At 46.6% G+C, this 22,104-nt stretch overlaps 1 protein-coding gene across 2 annotated transcripts in view; it reads left to right on the forward strand.

Moving 5' to 3' along the window:
- Positions 1 to 22,104, forward strand: part of sez6l (seizure related 6 homolog (mouse)-like) — a 31,785-nt gene continuing 9,681 nt past the window's right edge. Inside the window, exons 1-8 of one of the 2 annotated variants that reach the window (XM_029837952.1) lie at positions 1 to 305; positions 16,926 to 17,387; positions 17,810 to 17,949; positions 18,160 to 18,355; positions 19,411 to 19,596; positions 19,838 to 20,009; positions 20,628 to 20,794; positions 21,260 to 21,454. In XM_029837952.1, coding sequence (XP_029693812.1) covers positions 209 to 305; positions 16,926 to 17,387; positions 17,810 to 17,949; positions 18,160 to 18,355; positions 19,411 to 19,596; positions 19,838 to 20,009; positions 20,628 to 20,794; positions 21,260 to 21,454 — 1,615 coding nt within the window. In that variant the 5' untranslated portion in view covers positions 1 to 208. The remainder of the gene's footprint in view (positions 306 to 16,925; positions 17,388 to 17,809; positions 17,950 to 18,159; positions 18,356 to 19,410; positions 19,597 to 19,837; positions 20,010 to 20,627; positions 20,795 to 21,259; positions 21,455 to 22,104) is intronic. The other variant, XM_029837951.1, reaches the window with a different exon arrangement.

Raw genomic sequence — 22,104 nt, forward strand, 5'->3', positions numbered from 1 at the left:
GGGGTGCAGGAGAGTCCGCGGAGGAGAAAAAGAGGACAGACTGAAGGTAGAAACAGGAGGAGCTCCATGCAGTCTGGAGGATGCTGCGCTGACACGCGGATCGGCGGCGGCTCTCTCTGATCCATCTGCGTCCTCCCCGACGGATCGGAACATCCAGAGACACTTCCCCCCCCACCCCAGACTCTCCTTCGGACCGGCTCTGTTCGCCATGCCGCCGGCCGTCCGCTCGGTCGGGTATCTGCTCCGCGTCACCTTCCCGGCGGTGCTGTGGATCGGGCTGCTGTGGAACACCGTCTCAGCGGGAGGTGAGCTCTGGCTCCGGGTGTGTTTTGGTGCAGTGTTGTGGTGTCTCCGCTGCCCGGCTCGTGCGCAGCGGCGGCTGCTCCAGTTCAGCTTTCAGTCCCCGCATAAACAACTCATCTTTCTGGGCATCCCTGTCTTGTTTGGGGAGTCGTGGGAGGAGAAAGACAGAGAGAGTGCGGTCGGGGGTGGTGGTATGCGTGTGTGCGTGTCCGTGCGTGTTTTATTGGGGGGGGGGGGGGGGGTGACTCTTGAAATAAACGCTTTTAGTGGGTTATTCATCGTGTCAGCTTCCAATCCATTTGGCACAAGAAAAAAGATCAGGCTGCTCCATGTGGACGGGAGCCCACGCGTGTGCGTGGGATCCTCCATCAGACAGACAGACAGACAGACAGAGAGAGAGAGAGAGAGAGAGAGAGATCACCTGTCAACCTGTCAATACCCCCAGTTAGAATGATGGTCACGCACGGAGGGGGAGGGGGGGGGGGGGGGGGGTCTTCCAGTGCGCACCGCGGTGCAAGAATCCAAACGCAGAAAGTTGAACCATGCGGGAGGAGGAGCCATTTTTAGAAAAGTACCTCCCAATGAAAAAGTGTAGCAGTTAAAAACGAGGCTCTCCTCGGGTTGTTTCATTGCGTGAGTTGCTCCTATCAGCACTTTCCCAGTCGTCTCAGCCAGCAGAAAACGGGAACCAGCACAGTTCCAGTATGTCAGAGCGCCAATGAAGCCACTCTTTTATCACATATGACAAACAGCACTGCGCTTTTATTCAGCTGTGTGCAGAAATATTGACATGGCCCCCTCCCTGGGTGCTGGAATGTCACTCCGCCATTTTCCAAACTAGGCCAGACTACAGTATGAACTGTAGTATTTGTTAATATTCGATTATTTTTCAGATATGATACACCTTTAACCTTATTTCTCGCACGATGTGCAGCGTTTTCTCAAGACGCGTAAATACTTGTATAGTGAGTATTTTTTGGCAGCCGTTTTTGATGTTCTCTGACCGGGAATAAAAGGTTTCCGCGTCCTGCTGTGCTGCTTTTTTTTAGCTGCAGCCTGGAACACGGAAACAGCCAGAGCTGCTGCGGATATTATGGGCTTTCTTTTTATTTATAGTCCTGCTCCCTTCCTCAGCTTCCGTACACAACTTGTTTACATTGGGCTCAGAGCGCCACGCTGATAGCCACGACGCCATCTATTGTCTCGTGCGCGCTTCCGTCCGCCTGTATTTCCGCAGCCCCTTTTTCAAAAGAGGAACAAGCCTCAGCTTCGAGCTGCATTCAGCCAATCAGAATCAGCCCGTGAAGCTCCTGCCTTGGAATAGAGGACATCAGGACCCAACAGCCGTATGATGGATTTATTTTGTTGGTTCTGTTTGGGGTCACTGGTTTCTTCAGCGTTTGTCAGCTGAAAACACACAGTTTACTGGCTGGCTTCAGAGCGAAGAGTCCTGTGTTTTAGGTCCGACAGAGGATTAAAAGGCACATATCTGCTTCACTTTAACCACCCCTCTGCTGATCTGCCACTTGAGAGTCCTCAGCTTTTAATGCAGCCGAGTTGGCCAGCTCTGAAGGAGCTTTTTCACCAGCACGCCCCTCTGCACAGCCTTATTCTCCTAATTGAGCACATTTTCCACACTTGTTAGAATCAAGCGAAAGAGCCGAAACATTTGCTCAGGTTGTCGATCTGCAGGATTTTCCAGTAAATGATGAAATACTGGCTGATATTGGTCCAAACTGAGGAGACAAACCTGGAGTCAAGCTCGCAACCCTGAACATCTGCATGCCTCAGTCTTCATGTCAACACATTAGTGAGTGGTTTGGTAACGGTTAGACTCATAGAACTGTTGACTCACACACACATGCACACCACACGCACACGCACACACACATGCACACCACACGCACACGCACACACACACACACACACACTCACACACACACACACACACACACACTCACACTCACACACAATCACGATGTCAAGCCTGTTCTGTGACATTACAGCTCTGCTGGGTGATCTCATTAAGCAAAGACAGTGTGATGAATCCGGTGGTGGTGGTGGTGTGTGTGTGTGTGTGTGTGTGTGTGTGTGTGTGTGTGTGTGTGTGTGTGTGTGTGTGTGTGTGTGTGTGTGTGTGTGTGTTTGGTGGCACTTTGGTGTTGCCTTTTTTTTAAACTGTGCCTGCGTATGAAGATAGGCTGGATCAATGCGTGGTCTAATTTCTCGGGGTGAGAGTGATAGGCTGCCAGGAAGACAGCTTGACAGCCCAGTGCAGACTCAGGAGCTCCAGCTTCAGCTTCTAACCAGGGAGCGACGCTCTTTCATCGACCCACACCAGGCCCGCTCCTGTCGTACGCGCATGTTTACGGTTTAAAAGTACATACGGATCCTCCTCTCCTTTAAAATGGCCTTTCTCCTCTCATCACGCCGCCCCTGCCGTTCTGCTCTTCAACTTTCTTCCTCCTGTCCTTTTGCCCAGCCAGCGCCCTCCTCCTGCCTTTTTTTTTTTGCATCCCCATTATTTCTGATTGAGTGGAGTGAAAAATAGAACTGAGGGGAAGACAGAGGAGGTTGCTCCTTGTAGTTGAGCAGCTCTGGCCTTATTATACAACCGCGTCCTCCGGCTGCAAACTTTTGAGGCAAAGTAACTGAGCGGGAAGGAAAACCGAGGGAAAGGGCGGGATGCAAGCGGGAAAGAAGTTTGCGTTGGTTACTGGGTCGTAATAAAACTCCATTTCCAAGAAACTGAAAGGTCACTCCAAACATGCTAGCTTTGTGTTGTGAATCGCCATAGAGGTCCAGGTTTTGTTCTCCTTTCACGCATTGTTCCCACCTTTTATGCTGTCACGGCATATCGCAAACAGAGAAAACAGAGCTGAAAACAACTGACCGCTGACATTTGCTCTCACTTTCACACACACTCCATCGGCAGAGATTATTATGTTTGCTTCATCCCACGCTAACTCCGTCGACTTTCTTCTGCCTGTTTGGACTGGTTAGCAAACAAGCCCACGGCTGCCTTGTGAAAGGACCTTGTATCCAGTGTGGAGTGGTTCTGAAGGATGCTGAGCAGACGCTCCCACCCTCTCCATTATTTGTGACCCCTAGGTCACAGGAACGTCTTAAAATTTGAGACAGATCTCCGTCCTTGTGGACGCTCTCATCCCACTGAATTAATTTTAATTAAAAGCAGGGGAAGGGAACTCGGCTAATGTCAAATCTACTGGAATATCATCGCGTTTCATCTCGCAGAAACCAACTATCCAACCAAAGCGCGATCCCTTTGTCCTCGCGGAGAAATAACGACAAGATGAAATACAGGAACAACAACAGTTATAGGAAAAGCCGGTGCTTGTGAGACAAGAGCAGACGGCAGATTGGAGGCAGAAAGTTGGAGGTGACCCCATTTTAATCAGCAGCTCTCTTAGGCCACAGAACAGGTGGGCTTAGTGGGGGTTTAACCTTTGATTTCCACAAGAGCTTGTCAGAATATGAGCATCTGATTATCATGGCCACACATACCTTTGTTCTCATAATGAAGGACCAGTACCCCGTGGTCCAACATGGCTCCAGTTTGAAGGAATGGGGATTTGATCGATTTCCTTGATGTGGCATTTAAGCAGAACGGGAAGTTACTCTGAGCAGGGAGCCTCTCTTATTGCATCTTGTGCTATTATGTGATATTTTCTGAGCTTGAAATGATACAACAACACATGGTTGATTTTTCAGAGCATCTCCTGAGTCTCTGAAAGCTCTAAAATCGCCCTAATTAAAGGGAAAAATTATACTTCTTCCCAATTTTCTCTCGTCAGTTAATCATTTGAGGGGAGGAAAAGTGGCATTTAGTCGGTTTTCACTGTGATTCTGGGGCAGAGGACACGTTGGAATTATTATTTCATCCAGCATGTATTTTTCTCAGAACATTCTTGTAAGAGAAATGCTCCAATCTTTTCCTCAAACTACTTTCATTAAGTCCAATCCCCATCAGTAATTAGCTTAGTTCAAAAACAGGTCATGGCTACATTAATGGAAGTCTCCAGCACATCACTGTGGATCACGTCCCGTCAGGACGTGTATATGCGAAGCTAACAGCCTAATTTTGTGCTAAAGTTTGATGTAGGGCTTGAGATTCCGTCTCGCCGCTTAAGTCAAAAACCAAAGATGCGTCTGGACAGGAACAGAAAATACATAAAAAGCGTATTTGCCAGAGTGTTTATTCTTGTTTGTGTTGGCCGCGGCTGCAGAAGTTGAGAGAAAGCCGGAGCTGCCATCTCAATTAGTCGCTGCGCTGATTAGGACCAGAAGTGAGAGCCGCAGCTTCGCTTTCCCTCCGACACCCTGACATATGGTCCGGGTCTCTGCACCAATCCTACCAGAGACGACAACATCCCCCTGAATTATTCAGTTCCCGACTTCTGCGTGTGTGTGTGTGTGTGTGTGTGTGTGTGCGTACGTGTGTTGGCATCAAAGAATGGTGCCTTAACTGGGGCCACGTCTCGCCACTGCATCTGACGTCTCCACCTCAGTAGGTCTGCGTAGACCCTTGTGACCTAGTGCATCTGTGGTTCTGTGTGTGTGTACGTGTGTGCGCGTGCATGCGTGTGTGTGTCTTGTTTGGTATGATTTGCTCAGGGCTGCCACAATATCCGGGATTATCCTCTCTAGGATGGCTGCAGGATTGCACGGATGCTGCTGACACTTCTCTTGAAAAGAAGCAATTAACTGAAGCTTAACTTTGCGTTTGTCTGTTTTAAACCAAGGAAACGTGTGTGTGTGTGTGTGTGTGTGTGTGTGTCTGTGTCTGTGTCTGTGTGTGTAGGTCCATATTTATTATGATAGATAAATATTCATTATCAGGTTGTTTGGCATCTAATCACATGAACATTGACTTGTGTTTGCCCTGCCATGGTGTCCCTTTCTGGGTCATTTATCAGGTTATTTATAGCAAATATATCATATTTCTGTAAATCACCTGAGGTCACACCTGTGCCTGCGACACGTAGGGGGCGGCTGAAGCAGCTACAGGGATATACTCGCCCTCTGCAGACAAAAATGCAACCAGGAAGGTTGTGTTGGTGTGTATCTGATCATCTAAAACACGTCAACCTGTGGTCGGCTGCTCCTGAAAATGAGGAATTCTCCTTTGCTTTTCCCCAAGATCCTAAATTGATTAAACCGACGTCGTTGCCACGCTTTTTGAAGCTGCGTGAGAGGAGCAAATCTGAGGTTGATTAAAGCGGCCCGTGATTCGCTGTTGTCCTCCCAGTACCTCAGTGAAATTAGACTAAACGAAATTTCTCGATTAAATGCGCAGACGAGGCGTTCGCCGGAGATCACGGGCGAGTGTCGAACTGTGATCCAGAGAGGAGAAGCGACGTTTGTGATGGGTGTCTGAGAATTAAGTGTCAGTGTAGATTTTTCAATTTGAATGAGCCAAAACACACACACACACACAGACACACACACACGGACACGGACACTCACACAGTCTAACTAATTCAGAAGCAGATTGGCACCGAGTGTGTCTGCAGTCAGGCCTTTTAAAAGGTTAATATTTCAGTTCCCATTTGCCTCAGAGCTTACTCTAAGCCACGTTCTCCTCAGTCATCTTCCCGCCTTTGATACGGGAATCTCTCTGAACTCGTTCTGTTGGCGCGTTCCACAAACAAGTGTCTGGGAGTGTGATAATCCGCGCTGCTCCGAGCTCACAGCGACGCTGATAGCGGCGCCTGTCATGCTGTCGAGTCAGTTTGCCGCCCTCGTTCGCTAGCAGACAAGCCAGGCATTATGGGATAGGGAGGATGGTTAGATGGTGTCTTGTTGTTTTCTTTTTTTTCCCCGTGATGATTGGCCCCAGTTACGACTGTGACGTTCAGTGTTTCAGAGCCGCACCTCCGAGCTGCCATTGTAGGGGGGGATTGATTGATCGATTCCTGTCACAGTCGTTCACAGTTCTTCAAAGCACAGCCCCCTCTGAGCCCCGCGGAAATTTCTGGTCCAACAGTTTCTGAGCTTATGTCAGATAAATTTGAGGACTAAAATGATGAAAAATCTCCAGCTTCCTGCGGGATGTTGGCTGCCAGTCAGGCGTGCTCTGAAGTCTGTGACAGACTGTTTCACAGAAAATGACGGCTCGTGTTTGTAATGCAACCTGTTTTTCCAATGAGCAGCACACTTTGTTGACAGATTTTTCTAGATGATAGCAGCAAGCTAAGGCCGACAAGCCAGTCATGACTCATCACCTTTTCAGTGCCATTTATGTTGCGTGTTGGAAGTGATATTTGGATTGTTTTGTTATTTGAGGTCATTTTCATTTGTATCATGGTGCTCATTTTATTGAAATCATGAGAGGATGTTATGTGCATCACGTTGGCTAGAGCTAGTCGGCTATGTGGCCATCCAGGCTGACCGGGAAGAAGTATTTTTATAAACAGTTCTGCTTCTCAGTTTCTTCTCTGTCAGTGGCCACTGAAACCAGATGAAGGATGGGTCAAAATTGTAGCTATTGCTACAGACAGCTAACACTATCTGTCCGTATTCCACACAGTATCATGCCATGGTAAGAACACAGCTTTTATTGTAACTGTCAACGCGCGCGCTGGTCCCGATGATCGCTGCAGCAGCTAATGCTAAAGCTAATGCTAATACTGATATTAAAATCTCCAGTCGATCTGTTATCACAAACTTCACTTAAAAAGGCTTGACCTGGAGCGAGTCTTTCTATGAAGTGATAATAATCTTTAGCTGCTATAGCCCCGTATATTTTAATTTGAGATATTAACTGACTTTATTAGGGCGCTAATCTGTGGTTCATTTGTGCGGTGCTGTACAGAAAAAGTTGCTGATCAGCAAGTTCAGTTTTGATTGATCGGAGCCTCACAGTGAACTCCTTCTTTTTTTTTTTTTTTTAGTTCACCACTAGAAAATCGACTATAAAGACAAGTGATGGCAGTGAAACAGTGGAATGCTCTCAAGAAATCTGCGAACCGCTGCTTTTAGACCACATTTACTATTCTATACTGTACAAGCATCAGCCACGTGCGCAGGTTTGTTGCTCCAAATCGAATCTTATAGCCAGAAACAAACACTCGGGACCATATTTTCAAGCTAATTGCTGCTCGACATTGCTGAAACCTGTCTGATGTTTGCACGCGGTGGTGCGATTTCCTGTCACCGTTCACCTTTATTTCTGTCCTCACCTGTGATTTATTTCCGGCCGTTTTCTCAGTGGACGCGAAGGTCAGGGCCAACCCGACGTTCAGACTAAAAGCATTTCATCTTTGACTCCTCTCGGCGCTCGACCTGCTTTTACGATTCCTGGGGCTGTGAGGGGATACATCCACCTTTTATTTTATTCATACAGGTCTTAAAATACACACATTCAGAGAATATTTCACTTTTAACATCCTTTTACGACGCTTACATATTCAGATGGACGCCGCTGTGAAGTTTCCTCTGTTTACTTACTGGCTTCTTGGTTCTGTTGTGCCAAGATATCTAAATAATTTAACTCCTCTGGTGATATAGACCATAAACCTTTCTTCTTCCTTCATTTTATGTCGGACTCTGGGCTCGCCATTCAGTAATATCGAGCTGATCTGTATAATTTCCATTTTTTTATGATTTTGATGAAGATTTTAATGATTTAAGAGGCTCTCTGACAAATGGGTCAAAGGTTATGCGGTCTGCTCACCACAGCAGGCAGCTGTCTGGGTAGGAATCAAATATTTTTAACTTCACTGCCCCATTTTAAAATTCTATTCTCTTCAAAAAGAACTAAGTGGAACAAGCAGGGGTTGATCACAGCAACTGAGAATTTATATATATATATATATATATATATAAAGTCCCTCACTGATTTGCCTCCAGATTCCACCAGACTGTGACTGTTCCGCAACAGGCGGAGCGGCTGCTTGTGGCTCCGCCCCCACCAGCATGTTTCATGTATGTCCCAGAAGTGGCTCAAAGCTCTGGAGAATATGCCATCAGTCTATTTTGGACCGAAGCAGCGTTGGATTGCACAAAGCAGATCGGACCAGACGGGAAGTCCCCAGACGCGTGTGTGATAAACCTGCAGCTCTTTCAAAATAAAACGCGGCCACTTTGGACTGAAATAACAGGTGATATCATAGAAGACATCCTATTATACTTCCTTTGGTTTCTCTCCTCCATCTCCTCTTCCCCCTCCTTCCTGCTGTGAACTGTTGAGACTTTCAACGACTTTAAACGCGTGCACGTCGGCCCGCACGCTCACACACATTTAAATGACTGCTGCATACATAATAGAAACTGTATTCAATCCCAAAACATCCCCTTAATCCCAACCTTTACCATTACTAACTCTGACATTTCCACTTAATCCCACCCTAATCTGTGCCCCAAACGCACATCTCTCTGAAGCAGGCCTGAAAAATCGGAGGGGGGGGGGAAGTCCTGATTCAGGAATGTTTTCCTCTTCCATCTTTCGTTTTGAGGACGTTTAATCCTCGCGGGGATTAAATGCTGTCACATAAGAAGACGCAGAGTCCCGGCCCAGTGGCAGCAAAGTACCGCACGACTTTAAGTCCTCTTCACTTTGCGCGTTGGCTCTTGCTGCAGCCGTTACTGCTTCATCATTTTAGTCACTCTCCCGCCGTCTCCGGGCCTCGTCGGCTTTGTGGAGGCGCTGCAACATGGAGCACAAAAGCCTCGTGTGCTGAGATTATGCTGATGCTTCGGCATTTTTCAAATGTAAAATATTCAGGAAGCACAGCAGGTGTTGACAGCCATCATCCCATCCATCCTGTATATATGCATACATACACTATGTATTATAGCTAACCTTTAAATAATTCAATATAGGAGATGTAAAATCGACTATATGCTTTTCTGCCACTCACAGAATCAGTTTAAGGCTTTACATATGGGACATGAACTGCTGGACTACACAAGCTCCGGTTTTCCTTTTGAAATAATGATTTAAAAATGAGGTTCAAAATCAATTCAATTCAACTCACCAGGGGGGTCAAAAACCCAGTCCAAGGGATCCAACTGGGTTTTCTGACCTAATGGGCAGACAACTATTTCACCCGGGTTCCCATTTGCCTTGGTGTCTGGGTAAAGAAGGATGAGAAATCCAGGAAAGAGGGACATAAAAGGAGAAGTTTATGAGAATGAACAGTCTTCTAACTATTGCTGGAACTCCCTGTGACAGAAGGAATCTGCTGGAAGAATGACGGACTGGCTCCCCTCGAAGCCTGGACCACAACCTCACGGAGCAAATTTGGGGAAAGTTGGAAAATAAACAGGACAAATCTGTCATCCGTCAAAAGGAGAAACTTTGGCTTGAGTTGCAGAATTGATGGGAGAAGATTGATGTTAAAGAACTGTACCGACGACGTGCTGCTGTGACTGCTGCAGAGGGCGGATGAACCAAATATTCAAGTTAAAAGAGGATCAAAACAGACGGACTGGCGTCATCTGGTAGCTGTGTCGCAACCATCTGCATATTTCATGAACTTTAGGAAATCCAATGGTGTCTAATTTCAACAGGAAGCAAAAAAAAAATCAGTCAATACCGACGATCCCATAGAAATCTGTATTTCCTGTAGATTCTATTGGGGAGGGAAAAAGAAGAAAAAAGACTTGTGTTGCTGTTGTTCTACAATTCTAGTGGGAAGCAGCTTATATGCTTGAGCAACAAGATTTAGCACTCATTAATCATACGTGCTCTCGGGGGAGGAACACAGGCAGGTACACGCCACCTTCTGCACGTGGCGAGAGGAAAAACTAACAGATGAAAGGAAGACAAGACGGAAGGTGTGATTCCAGGAATCTGGACAGATGAAGGTTGGAGACCAGGCGGCGGTGGGGGTGGAAGCACAGCTGCACCTCCAAACTGCATGTGATGGAGAGAAGAGACAAGGGGATGAGAGGAGGGAGGGAGGGAGGAAGGAAGGGAGGGAGGGAGGGAGGAAGGAAGGGAGGGAGGGAGGGAGGGAGGGAGGGAGGGAGGGAGGGAGGGAGGGAAAGAAGTGCGAAGGAAAGGGAGCCTGCAGACAATCCCATCTGCTCAACTGGTCATGCCTAACTGCAGTAACACCTGCTTCTGACACACACACACACACACACACGCACACACACACACACACACACACACACACACACACACACACACACACACACACACGCAGGTGAAGGTTGTGGCTGGAAACCAGGATTTTAGCAAACCAATTTAAGAGCCTGACATGCAGATTTACTCACCTCACGTCTGCTCTCATCTGCAGACATTTTTATCTGATCTGGAGCTGGAGAATTATGCGACCGGGCTTAGTTTAGGCGACGAGGACGTCCATCTTATAGACGAAATGTCCGAAAATGTGGTCTCTGTCCAGACCAGTGCAGGAAAAAATCCCAAGGTTTAAAACCAATCCTTAATCTCTTGAGCAAACCTGACTTTCGATTTGCTTCGTTAACTCGTCTGCTAGCGTGACGTTGACATTTCCAGGGTCAGTGCTACGTGGTCCAAGACTATTGCACCATGGAGGACACCATGTCTGGTCTGCTGGGTGGCGTGTGTGCGTGCGTGTGTGTGTGTGTGAGCTGCTAATCAGCCTCAAATCCCAACCTCTGAATTATGCTGTCTATGCACATTTTCCGATCGTCTCATTTTCTTACAAAGGAGGTCATCCGGGACGTAACAGGATGACAGTATTTGACCCGCAGAGGGTGAGACACGGCGGGATCTCGAGACCCAAATCCCTCCAGATGCTTGCTAATGTGTAACCCCGGAGCAGAATTAAATACAGCCGAGTACGCTGAGCCACACTCGCTTGCTTTGATTAGTTGGGGAGACTTAGGGAATCATCGATCTCTTTTAAAGTGATTCATCATTCATTTAACAATTCAGTGAGCAAACATCTGAGTTATGACTTTGATCCACGCTTCAGAAGCACATTCCTCAAATTTATAGACGAGATCGCCAGTTTAAAGAGGCTGCTGTTAACCTCTGTGCTAATTACTGTCAACATGAAGGCATGAATTGTATGGCTGATGAAGACACATTTGCCAGTGAGTGTGTGCGTGCGTGTGTGTGTGTGTGTGTGTGTAAGGGGAGACATGGAGATTGCTTGCCTCCATAGTTGATTGGTCAGCTCGATCGCTGCCCCGGTTCCAGCATGAGGTCATCCCAGCCTCTGACCCGGAGTGTTGTTCAGACACAAATCCCTAAGATAACATCGATCGGTGTGTGTTTGTGTGTGTGTGTGTGTGTTGGTGCAGGAAATCATTATATCAGTGCGGTATGATTACTGGGTGCCTGAATTTAAGAGGCAAACACAGCTGAGGTCAGTAAAGCTGCAGTTCACTGAAGTCCAGTTTCTCCGGCTTATTAGCAGCGAGCGCTAAAGTAAACTGAGCCTTGGAACATAGTTCTGATTTATGCATATTTATGCAACATTACGATGCATCAATTCCTGGATTCCAGTCATGCAATCAGCCATTAAACATCTTTATTGTGCGTGCTGTTGGCTGAAGCCCTGAGCTGAGCTGAGCCAATGACATTGAACACAGGCTGTGACCTCGGGATGAAGAGCTGCTGCTCTTCCTCTGTCCTGACCAGGCTGCCAGGAAGGATCAGATCCTACTGGGTTGTGAACTATGGATGTAATATTAATGATTCATTTTTGATTTATTTGTGTTTTTTTTTGGGGGGGGGGGGGGGGGGGGGGGGGGTTTGAAACGTGACCCAGTGCCTTTAAGCAAGTTGTGAGTCCTAAACTGATTCCGCTGTTGCCTGGCGGAGATTAATTTGTATTTAATACCAACATTATCGCATTAAATATTTAAAAAAATGATAATAACCACAGAGATTATATTAAATATTCTCAGCTTAATTAGATCATTTAAATGGTATTGAGCCCATGGGGGTTAATGACAAGGTTAGATGAGATATGATCTTATCATAATAATGATTCCGTCTCTCCCTCCCTCTCTCGCTTTATTTATGACAGTGAGCCATTATGGGATGGATGTGGTTGTCAGGCATTTCTCCTGGATGCTTTAACCTGCCACTGACTCAAAGAATCTCAATTAAAATGAGCAACAATGAAAGCAGAAAGGATCAGCTCTCTCCTTGACTTTAACAGATCGAGGCTCTGGACACACACACACACACACTCACACACACACACCCACACACACACACACACACGCGCGCCCAGACACTCACTGATAAAAGGAACCTATCTCCACTGTTGCCATGCGCTTCCTTTCAGTGCCATTTTTTCCCTTCTTTTGCTTTAATACCACAGACCTGATGGTGGTGAAAGGGCAATCAAGGCTGCTCTCCCTGAGCACTATTAAATCACCTACAAATGGAAGCAGGACGGGGAGAGGCGATGAAGAGTTTAATGAAATTTCTGGGGTCTAATATTCACAGCTTCAGTCATCCATCTCATAACAAACCGATGTTGTGAATGCGTTTCACATTCACTTCTGCTGCTGTTGATTTTCTACACGGTCGAGGATTTCAAGAAAATGGTCCCAGAGCGGCACATTAGATCACATTTAGATACACTGAATGTGCTAACTTTTATCGCTCTACCTTGAGTTTTCAAACTCCAGAATTGGTGGAATCAAATAAAGCCACGTTTGGAGGGTCTTAAAGCTTCTTAAGGAACCGTTCTCACCGCTCAGAGATGACTAAAAGGCTTTTAAACCAAAAAAATGGGATCAGCCTCTTCCCAAAATCCAAGTCTGCGTAAACTGTTCCACGTCTCTACAGCGTAAAATCCTCACGTCTGTTTCCAAATCTTGGCATTAGTGGATTTTAAGAATGAAAAAAAAACCTCAGGACCCAGAGCAGTGATCTATATTTTAAAAAAGAAGTTGTTTTTTCTGAACAAATAGAAAAGTCCACTGGTTGTTTTTGCTGCGGCGCTGCGAACGTTGTTCACGCTGATGTGGATATTCAACTGAAAGCCCAACGTTACACTCGGGGCATCTCTGTTGCAATGCAGCAAAACACAGCAACAGACTTAACGGATTAGTTTGCAGCTTGGCCTCCTGTAAAGAGAGCAGAACAGCGCTGTTGTCAGATACCTGCCTGCCTAGAGCCTCTCAATCAATACACCCGTTTAGATACTCCACTTTCTTCCTGAGTGCAGCAGCCATCCAGACTGCTGTCAGCTTTCTGAGCCCATTTTCCCCAAAAGCCCCGTCGAAGACCAGTGAGGGGTCACTTTTCAACTTTGTCTTTGTGAACGGGAGGTCGCCCAGGCATCAGCGCACAGCAGGGGGTCCCGCTCGACTCCACTCCGCAGGCCTTTGAACCGGCAGACATCAAGGCTTTTGCACGCGGAGAGGCAAATCCTCAGAACGTCTTTGTTGTCCCCGTCGCCCTTTTTTTCCAAAATACCTTTCATGGCCTCGCTGTTGTGGAGTCACTTCCCAGCAGAAAAACGCGTGTAACGACAGCGGCGTGATCGCAATATGCGCCCAACGCCGGAAATAACGACGCCCGCTCAGGTGCCGCTAACTGCTGTGAAGCCCTCTCGCATCGCTTTCAGATGGATGCACCCTTTGATAAATATTAATGCCGCTCTCCACGCCATCACTAGTTTGATGTGTTCGGGTCTCAGCGTGCTTCATTATGTGACAAGCAGGGAGTGAGAACAGTCTAATGTATCACACCATGGTGGGATCCTAGACTATAAATAGAGACCAGACCTACTCATACGTGATACCCACTTGATGCATGACTCCTTTCACATCATCATGCATCAGCGGCAGCCCGTTATCTTGCAGAGAGGTTTCGTATTTTTGTTTGTAATCCTGCAGTTTGGGGGGAAATCAGGCTCGCATGTCACTGACTATTGCCCCCCTCCCGATTTAAAGTCGGGTTTTAGAAATCAAACGTCCTGATTAATCAGGGGGCAGTGAAGATACACAAGCCTGATTTTAATTTCTCACTTGGCGCCAGATTTCGTCTCTTGAGAGACACAGGACGCCGTTCTGCCGTCCCTCCAAGACGAGCATTTTTATTATTCCCTTCATCTCTGCTACAACCTCTCTGATATGTTTTCATGAATTTTCTTGTCATCTCTGTGCACTGCGTAACAAGTCGGTCGGCTGGCTGGCTGTCTTTGCAGCGCGCTGAATTCTCCATCAAGGGGAAGCTGTCACAACAGCCAACGTCTATCAAGCAAGCCTTGAAAATGCGGCGAGTCCGTCAAGTCTTTCTCTCCGCTTGATAAAAAAAAGTTGTACATTCATCTGAAAGCAAAACAAAAGGGGGGCAGGAGGGGGAACTTTTTAATAGGCACAAACTGTGTTTAAATGGATCTGATACCTGAGCTTGAATTATTCATGGGGAGCAACCCAAATAAGGATTTCAAAAACACAGACAAGCTCAGTTTTCTGAGGCAGATTTAATAGTGGAGGTTGAATTCTGCTCAGTATTGGGAAGCATGAGGCGAAGGTTCATTATATTTATTTAGTATCTCAATATTTCTCAAAGGAGCCAAACAGTCACGATGTATTTGTGTTGTTTAGACAGACCTCACCCCCAGTTTATGGATATTCATGTGTGTTGTCTTTGTTGAGGGAACTTCAGACTCTTATAATGACCTCCATCTATAAATAAACTCATTCAGATGATGGAGAGAAGGAAACAAAAGCACTGGGAATGCAAATGTGTTCGGACGCTGGAGACCAGTTAGGACAAAGGACCGTCAGCCACCTGTCAACCTCATAAAGATAACAAAACCCCAGATGTGCAGCTGAGGCGACAAGGTTTCCCGTTCAAGAAGTTCTGAACAGTAACGAAACCCCAGGAGCTTCGGCTCACGAGCCTCCTTGTTAAATTTAGGGCAGCGGCAGATTCGGAGTTGCAATGATGAACGCCCGTAACCAAGGCAGCGAAAAATGCAGACGTGCGCCGCCCTCATCCGAGCTGCAAGAGCCCCAGCTGTGAGTCATCTGACGGTATCCGTGGAAATGAACCGGATCTCTACCTGCAGGCCCTGCAGGGTTCGAAAACACTCACCCACAGTTACATTTATCCACACTGTTACTGCTCTAGTTAATCTGATGGAAGCAAAGCTTCCCTTGTGGGTATCACAGCACCAATATATTAAATGGGGAAAAAAAGCCTAAAATAAATAATGAATGGCTTCTGACCCCCTTTACTGAAAAAGCAATCAGGATTAAAGATAGATTTTGAATATTTTGAAGCAAATACTGATAAGAAAAGTGGACCTACCCTTCATATTGTGGCCAGACTCAGTGAAAAGGATTTTACTGATGAAGAACAACGTTCCGCGGTCATCTGGGTTTTTTGTTTTTTTAAAAAAAAGATTTTTCTCAGTGTGTCAGGTGCCTAAAGTGGGTCTTTCCCAATCTTTTGTGATTGTGACTAATCATCTCGACTAAACGCCCGCTGAAGCTGTTAATCAGAGAATGTTTCTTACAGGGACAATGTCTTCCTGTTCCCACTGATTCTAATTAGCATCGCAGCAATGTGTCTCGCACGCCAACTTTGACGCCGCAGAATGGTTGATCGCATAATTCCACCACCTACTTCCAGCAAAATTAAAAAAAATTGAATCTCTTTTCATTATGCCGCAAGCGTCAGGCGCAAATGTGCTTTTTATTAGAAAATAAAGGCTCTGAGGCTTCGATTGTGGGCTGACAAGCTCGTTACCCTGTGCATCATTTACATAATTGCAACAGAGTAACTCCAGTTTGAGCCCAAAACCTACTTTTGAAAGAAAGAATCTGTGAATTATAGTTCTGAGTTGACATGTGATGTATACAGATGATCCATATGGAGTCATTAAAAAGTTCTCTTCCTCCCTTTGGCTTGCTCAGACAGTTTTGGCGTCCTCACCAGGGTTGAACCAGGGTTCACTTAAAAACCAACCAAAGACCTCCATTTTCAGGAGGACGGATTGCTGGTTGAGAGTTTGACTGTATTGAAAAAGAGGCAAAATTTGAGGTGAAAGGTCAGAATGGACTCATGTTATAACTCTGGTAGCCAACTTTTGTCTTCAGTTTTGGGTCTTTTGTGTAAATCCTGGAGCATCGCCTTTCGATCACTACGTGAGCCAGGCCCAAACCGAACCTTTACATGAACAAAATTTTGCCTCAGCCAAATAAAAACGTACAGGTTTGAAATTCAATCAAACATTTCAGTGGATCTCGCCAAGCTTTCGATAGTCAGACCAGCTGCCGGCTCCTTTCATGGTGAATATGTTCAATCCCGATTTATTTCATATTTCGTTAACTATTTTATGCACCATGAGCGCCTTCTCAGCCGGGATGTACGCGGTTTACGTTCTGCTGGTGCAGGAAGGTCTGTCAAGTTTGTGGGGGTGGGGGTGGGAGGGGGTCGGTAAGTGCTTGTCCGTGCTGTTTTTTTAAAACTAAGCTGCTGGAGAAGGCATTTCAGCGTGCACGGCAGAATGGTTTTCCTCTCTGTGCAATTCTTTTGCTCTTTTTTTTCTTGGCTCAGCTCCTGTCATGTCAAACGTGCACGCACGTGCGTTTGTGTGTGTGTGTGTCACTGTTAGACGTGAAGGGTTGAACATTCTTCCGGGGCATTTATTAATATTTTCTTTCTTGATTGTAATTCTTTTCAGATCGAGAATTCCCCACAGGCGATCCGTCCGCCCAGTCGCCACCTCTGGCACAAGCAAGCACAAAGGAAAGCAGCCCCAAAGATAAAAGCTCCAGCACATCACCTGGAGGTCTGCTCCAGTCAACCGGCTCTCAGAAAGGACGCGTTCTTACCCAGAAAAGGGGGAACGGCCACTCTGTTCTGCCCCAGAATCTGCTCCCTCTTCTGGCCCGGGGACTAACGGTCAGCAACGTCCCTGAAAGTCAATCCCCGGAGCAACAAAGCGGGGGATTACAAAGGAGGGTAAAACCCCCAGCATCAGCTGCAGTGTCAGTTCAAGGCAGCGATCCAACTGAGCCTCTGCCCATGGACACACACTCCCAACTGCCTCACACACAGACACACATGCTGGAGCAGGAGGGGGAAAGCACCGCTGCGAGCGCGCTGCCGGGCACGGACACGGAGACAGAAACCATGGCATCAGGTATCAGTCATCCCTTAGTTTGAATGGACAAGTGGAGCATACTTTTCTCTTCAGGCAGTTGAATAATGTATCGGGACTAAATGACTTTAAGAGAACACTCAGATCATTGTGCTTGGCTATTGTATAAATCTGTATATTAGCATATAAATTTGAACATTATACTTGCAGCTTTGTGAACTAATTGTCCACTGATGTCATTAAAGTCCTCAGAGGAAAGCAATTATTTACAGTATTTCGAATTTATCACCAGCCACGATGCTTCACCTTTCCCCCTGTTGGCTCTTAGCTGTCTTTATCCCTGTAATTTCCATTATTAATCATATACAGCAGGGACTTTTACACTCCGGGCCAAATTAAAGGGATTACAACGCTGGGAAGTAAAAAGCAAAGTAATAAAATAAACTCTCCTGCTTCTTCCTTAGCTGTGTCGAGCTGCATGGTGAATTTTTCCGAACCAGAGGGGTACATAGACTCCTCTGACGACCCCCCTCTGTCTGACGGCGCCTCTTTGCACTGCACCTACACGGTGACTGTTTACACCGGCTACGGAGTGGAGCTGCAGGTATGCAGCAGCAGCATGTCAGCATGCAACGAGCAGTCCCTGTTAAACTAATCTGCCTCCTAGTGGCAGCCAGAGATACTGCAACGTCTGTCTGGATGATATTTAAACCAATATTATTGTGCCTTTTTCCATCCATCCATCCATCCATCCATCCATCCATCCATCCATCCATCCATCCATCCATCCATCCATCCATCCCTACATGTTTAGGTTAAGAGCGTAAACTTGTCGGAGGGTGAGCTGTTGTCTATCAGGGGTGCAGACGAACAAGGAGCCCTGATGGTCCTGGCCAATCACACGCTGCTGGTCGAAGGTCAGGTGATCCGCAGTCCCACCAACACTCTGTCCGTCTACTACCGCTCCACACCAGAGGGCAACATAGGCATCTTCCAGCTCCACTACCAGAGTGAGTCTATGAACTCAAATGTGAACATTCATGTATCTATACGCTATGCTAACATTCACTACGCTAACATTCTGTGCATGTTAATTTTTGCTTCTAAGGGAATGTTTGCGCTCTCTGTTCACACTAATTGCATAATCAGAAAATGTTCTCATGCAAACACTTAGCGTGGTGATTGAAGCTGTCGTGTGAATTAGCTAATTAGCACTTTGATTAATTGGCCATCAAGTCATTAGGTAGCTGTGAATCTGCACGTTGGGAAAGTGTGTATATGTGTGTGTGGTTCTGTATATTTGCAATTGGCCAGTAATGAATACGATGAGCAGTGGAAAGCAGGAAGCAGCGGAGGGTTAAGAGCCACCTGTGATATTAACCACAAGCATCCAGTCTATTTTACATCAGCGCCCAGTAAGGAAGCGCTGATGAAGACATTCCAGGGAGAGACATTTTCAAGCTCTTATAGGGTCTAAAAAATAAGTCCGTGAGACACAACTCAGCAGCGCTGCCTGAAAATGCATGCGTGGAAACTAAAACCTTTTAGTTGAGCTACTAAGAGTAATCCTCTCAGAGAATTCTGTGTGTCAAAGACACACGTTGTGAGGCTGCATAAACTGCGGCGAAAAAAACAGCCTGTAGATAAAAATCCACAAGTAATGACTTGTGAACTGACATTGCAAAGTGTGGCGCCCAACGTATTTAATAAACTACGTAAAATGGCTTTTTCCAAATAACGTTGGGTAATAAATCACTTTACAAGAAGTCTTCTCCGTATCGAATGGAAGATTTTATGGTACCTCCTCACTGGATCATCTTTTCTTATAAAGTTTTTGCCTGCAGAAATGTGATCTGATGCGCCTTTAGATTAGCCCTCTGTCACCGTTGATATAGTGCTGGAGATCAGGCTGCATACAACCAGTTTACACTTCATTTGACTTCGGTTTTAATGCACCTGACCACTGAATGGAAGGAGCCTTAAGGACAAATCAGGACAGGATGATAAATAATAGGAAGATGCCGCCTGAAAGTTGTGTCCAAACTTTTTTTTCACCTCCACGCAGTCTTCAGGTTGAGCTGCTCGCTGCCGAAGCGGCCACACTTCGGCGAGGTGTCTGTGCTGGACCTGCTCCCTGGAGGTGTCGCCCGCTTTCACTGCCATATGGGGTACCACCTGCAGGGGGAGCCGCAGCTGACGTGCCTGAACGCCTCCCTGCCTGTGTGGAGTGGCAAGCTGCCCATCTGCCGAGGTGAGCGGCGCTGGCATTTCAATGAACTGACATTGAGTAAAGGGGAAGCTCAGCTCAGGTTAACTTGGTCGGTTGATGTTGGTGGGGCTAATAATGTCTAGGCTGTAGGAGTTTGAGCCCCTGCGGAGCATTTTGGGACTCATGCTATAGGGGACTGGGTTGGGAGTCACTTCCTGATTGCTGTTGACAAATTGGAAAGTGAGCCGGTACAGCTTTGGTAAGAGAGTTCTGTCTACTGCAGCTCTTTGTGGGGGCACAGTGAAGAACGCAACAGTGGGGAGGGTGCTGTCCCCTTCTCCCCACCATGGGCTCAATGCCACCCAGGACCGTTCTTGCTCATGGTCCCTTGAAGCACCTAAAGACCAGAGACTGCATCTGCACCTGGAGAGATTGGTTTTAGGACCCACTGACAGGTGAGATTATCACTCCTGTTGTCTCCGTGGCGTCCCAGGGGACATGTTTGGCAAATGCTTTCTTCAAATCACCCACTTTATCCAGCCTCTGTCTGGTTTCTGTCAGGGTGAAACAGCGTTTATCGATATATACGATATATTTGAAAGCAAGCGGCAATGCATTGTGAAAGGCTCTGATTGACGAGCACAACGAAAGCATTGGCTCCCTTCAGAGTGTGTTTTAGTCATCTTCACCCCATTATTTTAGCACTGCAGCCTCCAACTTTATGATTTTAATTAAGCCTGTTGGCATGTAGCAAGCGAGAAAGCTTTAACCTGCAGCAAACAGCAGAAGAGAGACTAGTGAACAATGTGAAGCATTTATCTTCGGAAGAGCCTCATATTTCCCAGAGGAATTAACACACATCAAAATGAGAGCTGAAAGAGCAAGAATATTGGACTTGCATTCGATCAATACGCTGTTGCCTTCCCCTGTGTACAAGACCAACATTGTTATTTAATATATTTCCATACTATTAACTGGAAAAGGCTCCACGTGGGCTTGAGCTTTTCAGCCAACCTCCCTCTAGTGTTTTCCATTTCACATCCTCTCACGATCCATTAATTCCGGCCTTGCAGGCTGGTGTTGTGGAGTGGACTGGACGCTGGCTCTGTTGTGCTCTTTGACTCGGGTCACGGTGGTCAGATACCGTTCGAGGGGGTGATCAGCGAAGGCCCGGCTGTCAGAATCCAGTTCATCACCGATCAGCCCAATCACAACACAGGATTCAACATCCGCTATGAAGGTACCGATGATTTTTTCAAATTAAAACAACACTGAGGGTTTTAATGTATCGGTACATGTTTTACATCGCACTGTAAAGAACTCAGAGGCTTGTGAGGCTGTTTCTGCGCACATCACGCACTGCCAAGATGATTCTGGCTCGCCTCACTGAAAGTAGTCGTCCAACGGAAGCTCAGATAAAGCTTGGGGAGATTCTGGCAGTGTCAAATTGTGGAGGGATGGAAATATCCTTTACAAAAAGAGGGTTTATCCTGATCAGTATTGAGAAACTGGGAGATCAGCTTTGAAGGCGACAAATTTTACCCGGATTTATGTGCTTTTATGTTTGTTTTTGAGACAAAAGCTCCGAAATGTCTCTGCTAAAATTACACGGAGGTATCACAAAGAGAATCATAACCAACGTTGTCATTATTGTGTCCTGGAAATAAACTAACCTTACTGTCTTTTGCTCCTTTTGCTTCTCCAGCTTTTGAGCGCGGCCACTGCTACGAGCCTTACCTCCAGAACGGCAACTTCTCCACCACCGACCCGCTCTACGGTGTTGGAGCTGTGGTTCAGTTCACCTGCGACCCCGGCCACTCTCTGGAGCAAGGCCCCCCTGTCATCGAGTGCATCAGCGCGAGGGATCCGTACTGGAATGACACGGAGCCTGTTTGCAAAGGTATCACCTTTGAGGGAACGATTTAATCGGAGTCCAAAGATCCATCCGCAGCCGTCGACGCTCTGTTGGTGCTCGACAGAAAAATTGAGTTGAGCCTTTGGTCAGGTTGGGGGCTCAAGGCAAGAACCATACTCCCACAGTCCTCTTTTTCTGGTTGCACTTGCACGGTCAGAGGGACCTGTGCAGAGCTGAAAGTGGGCTCAACCTGTTTTAATAGCCTGAATTTCCCAGCCTATTCTCATCATTTCCCAGCCTATTTGTCAACATTCCACTACAGTTTTACATTTCTCAGAATGAGTTTGTGTGGCACTTTTGCACCCTGAGGCACTCCTTAATCATCTTCTTTTAATATCCCTCCAAATTTCTAGACACGCACGCTTTTGGAAGATTAGTCTTAATGGGAAAAAGAGACTTCTTAAGATGCACAGACCAATGTTTATCTCAAGCCGTAAGGCCCTTCCACCATGTCGACCCAGATAGCTGGACTTTGGGGTGTGGAGGGACTGTTGGGGCTGAATTAAACCCCAAAAGATCCCATGACTTTATGACCCAGAGCAAAAAAGTGGTAGTGAATTCCTTCTTTTTTATAAACCAATAACAAACCCACTATTAAAGCCATTTGGAGCTGATATAACTGGACTTCTTCCTAA

The sequence above is a fragment of the Takifugu rubripes genome, chromosome 6, assembly GCF_901000725.2.
Source record: "Takifugu rubripes chromosome 6, fTakRub1.2, whole genome shotgun sequence".
NCBI lineage: Eukaryota > Metazoa > Chordata > Actinopteri > Tetraodontiformes > Tetraodontidae > Takifugu > Takifugu rubripes.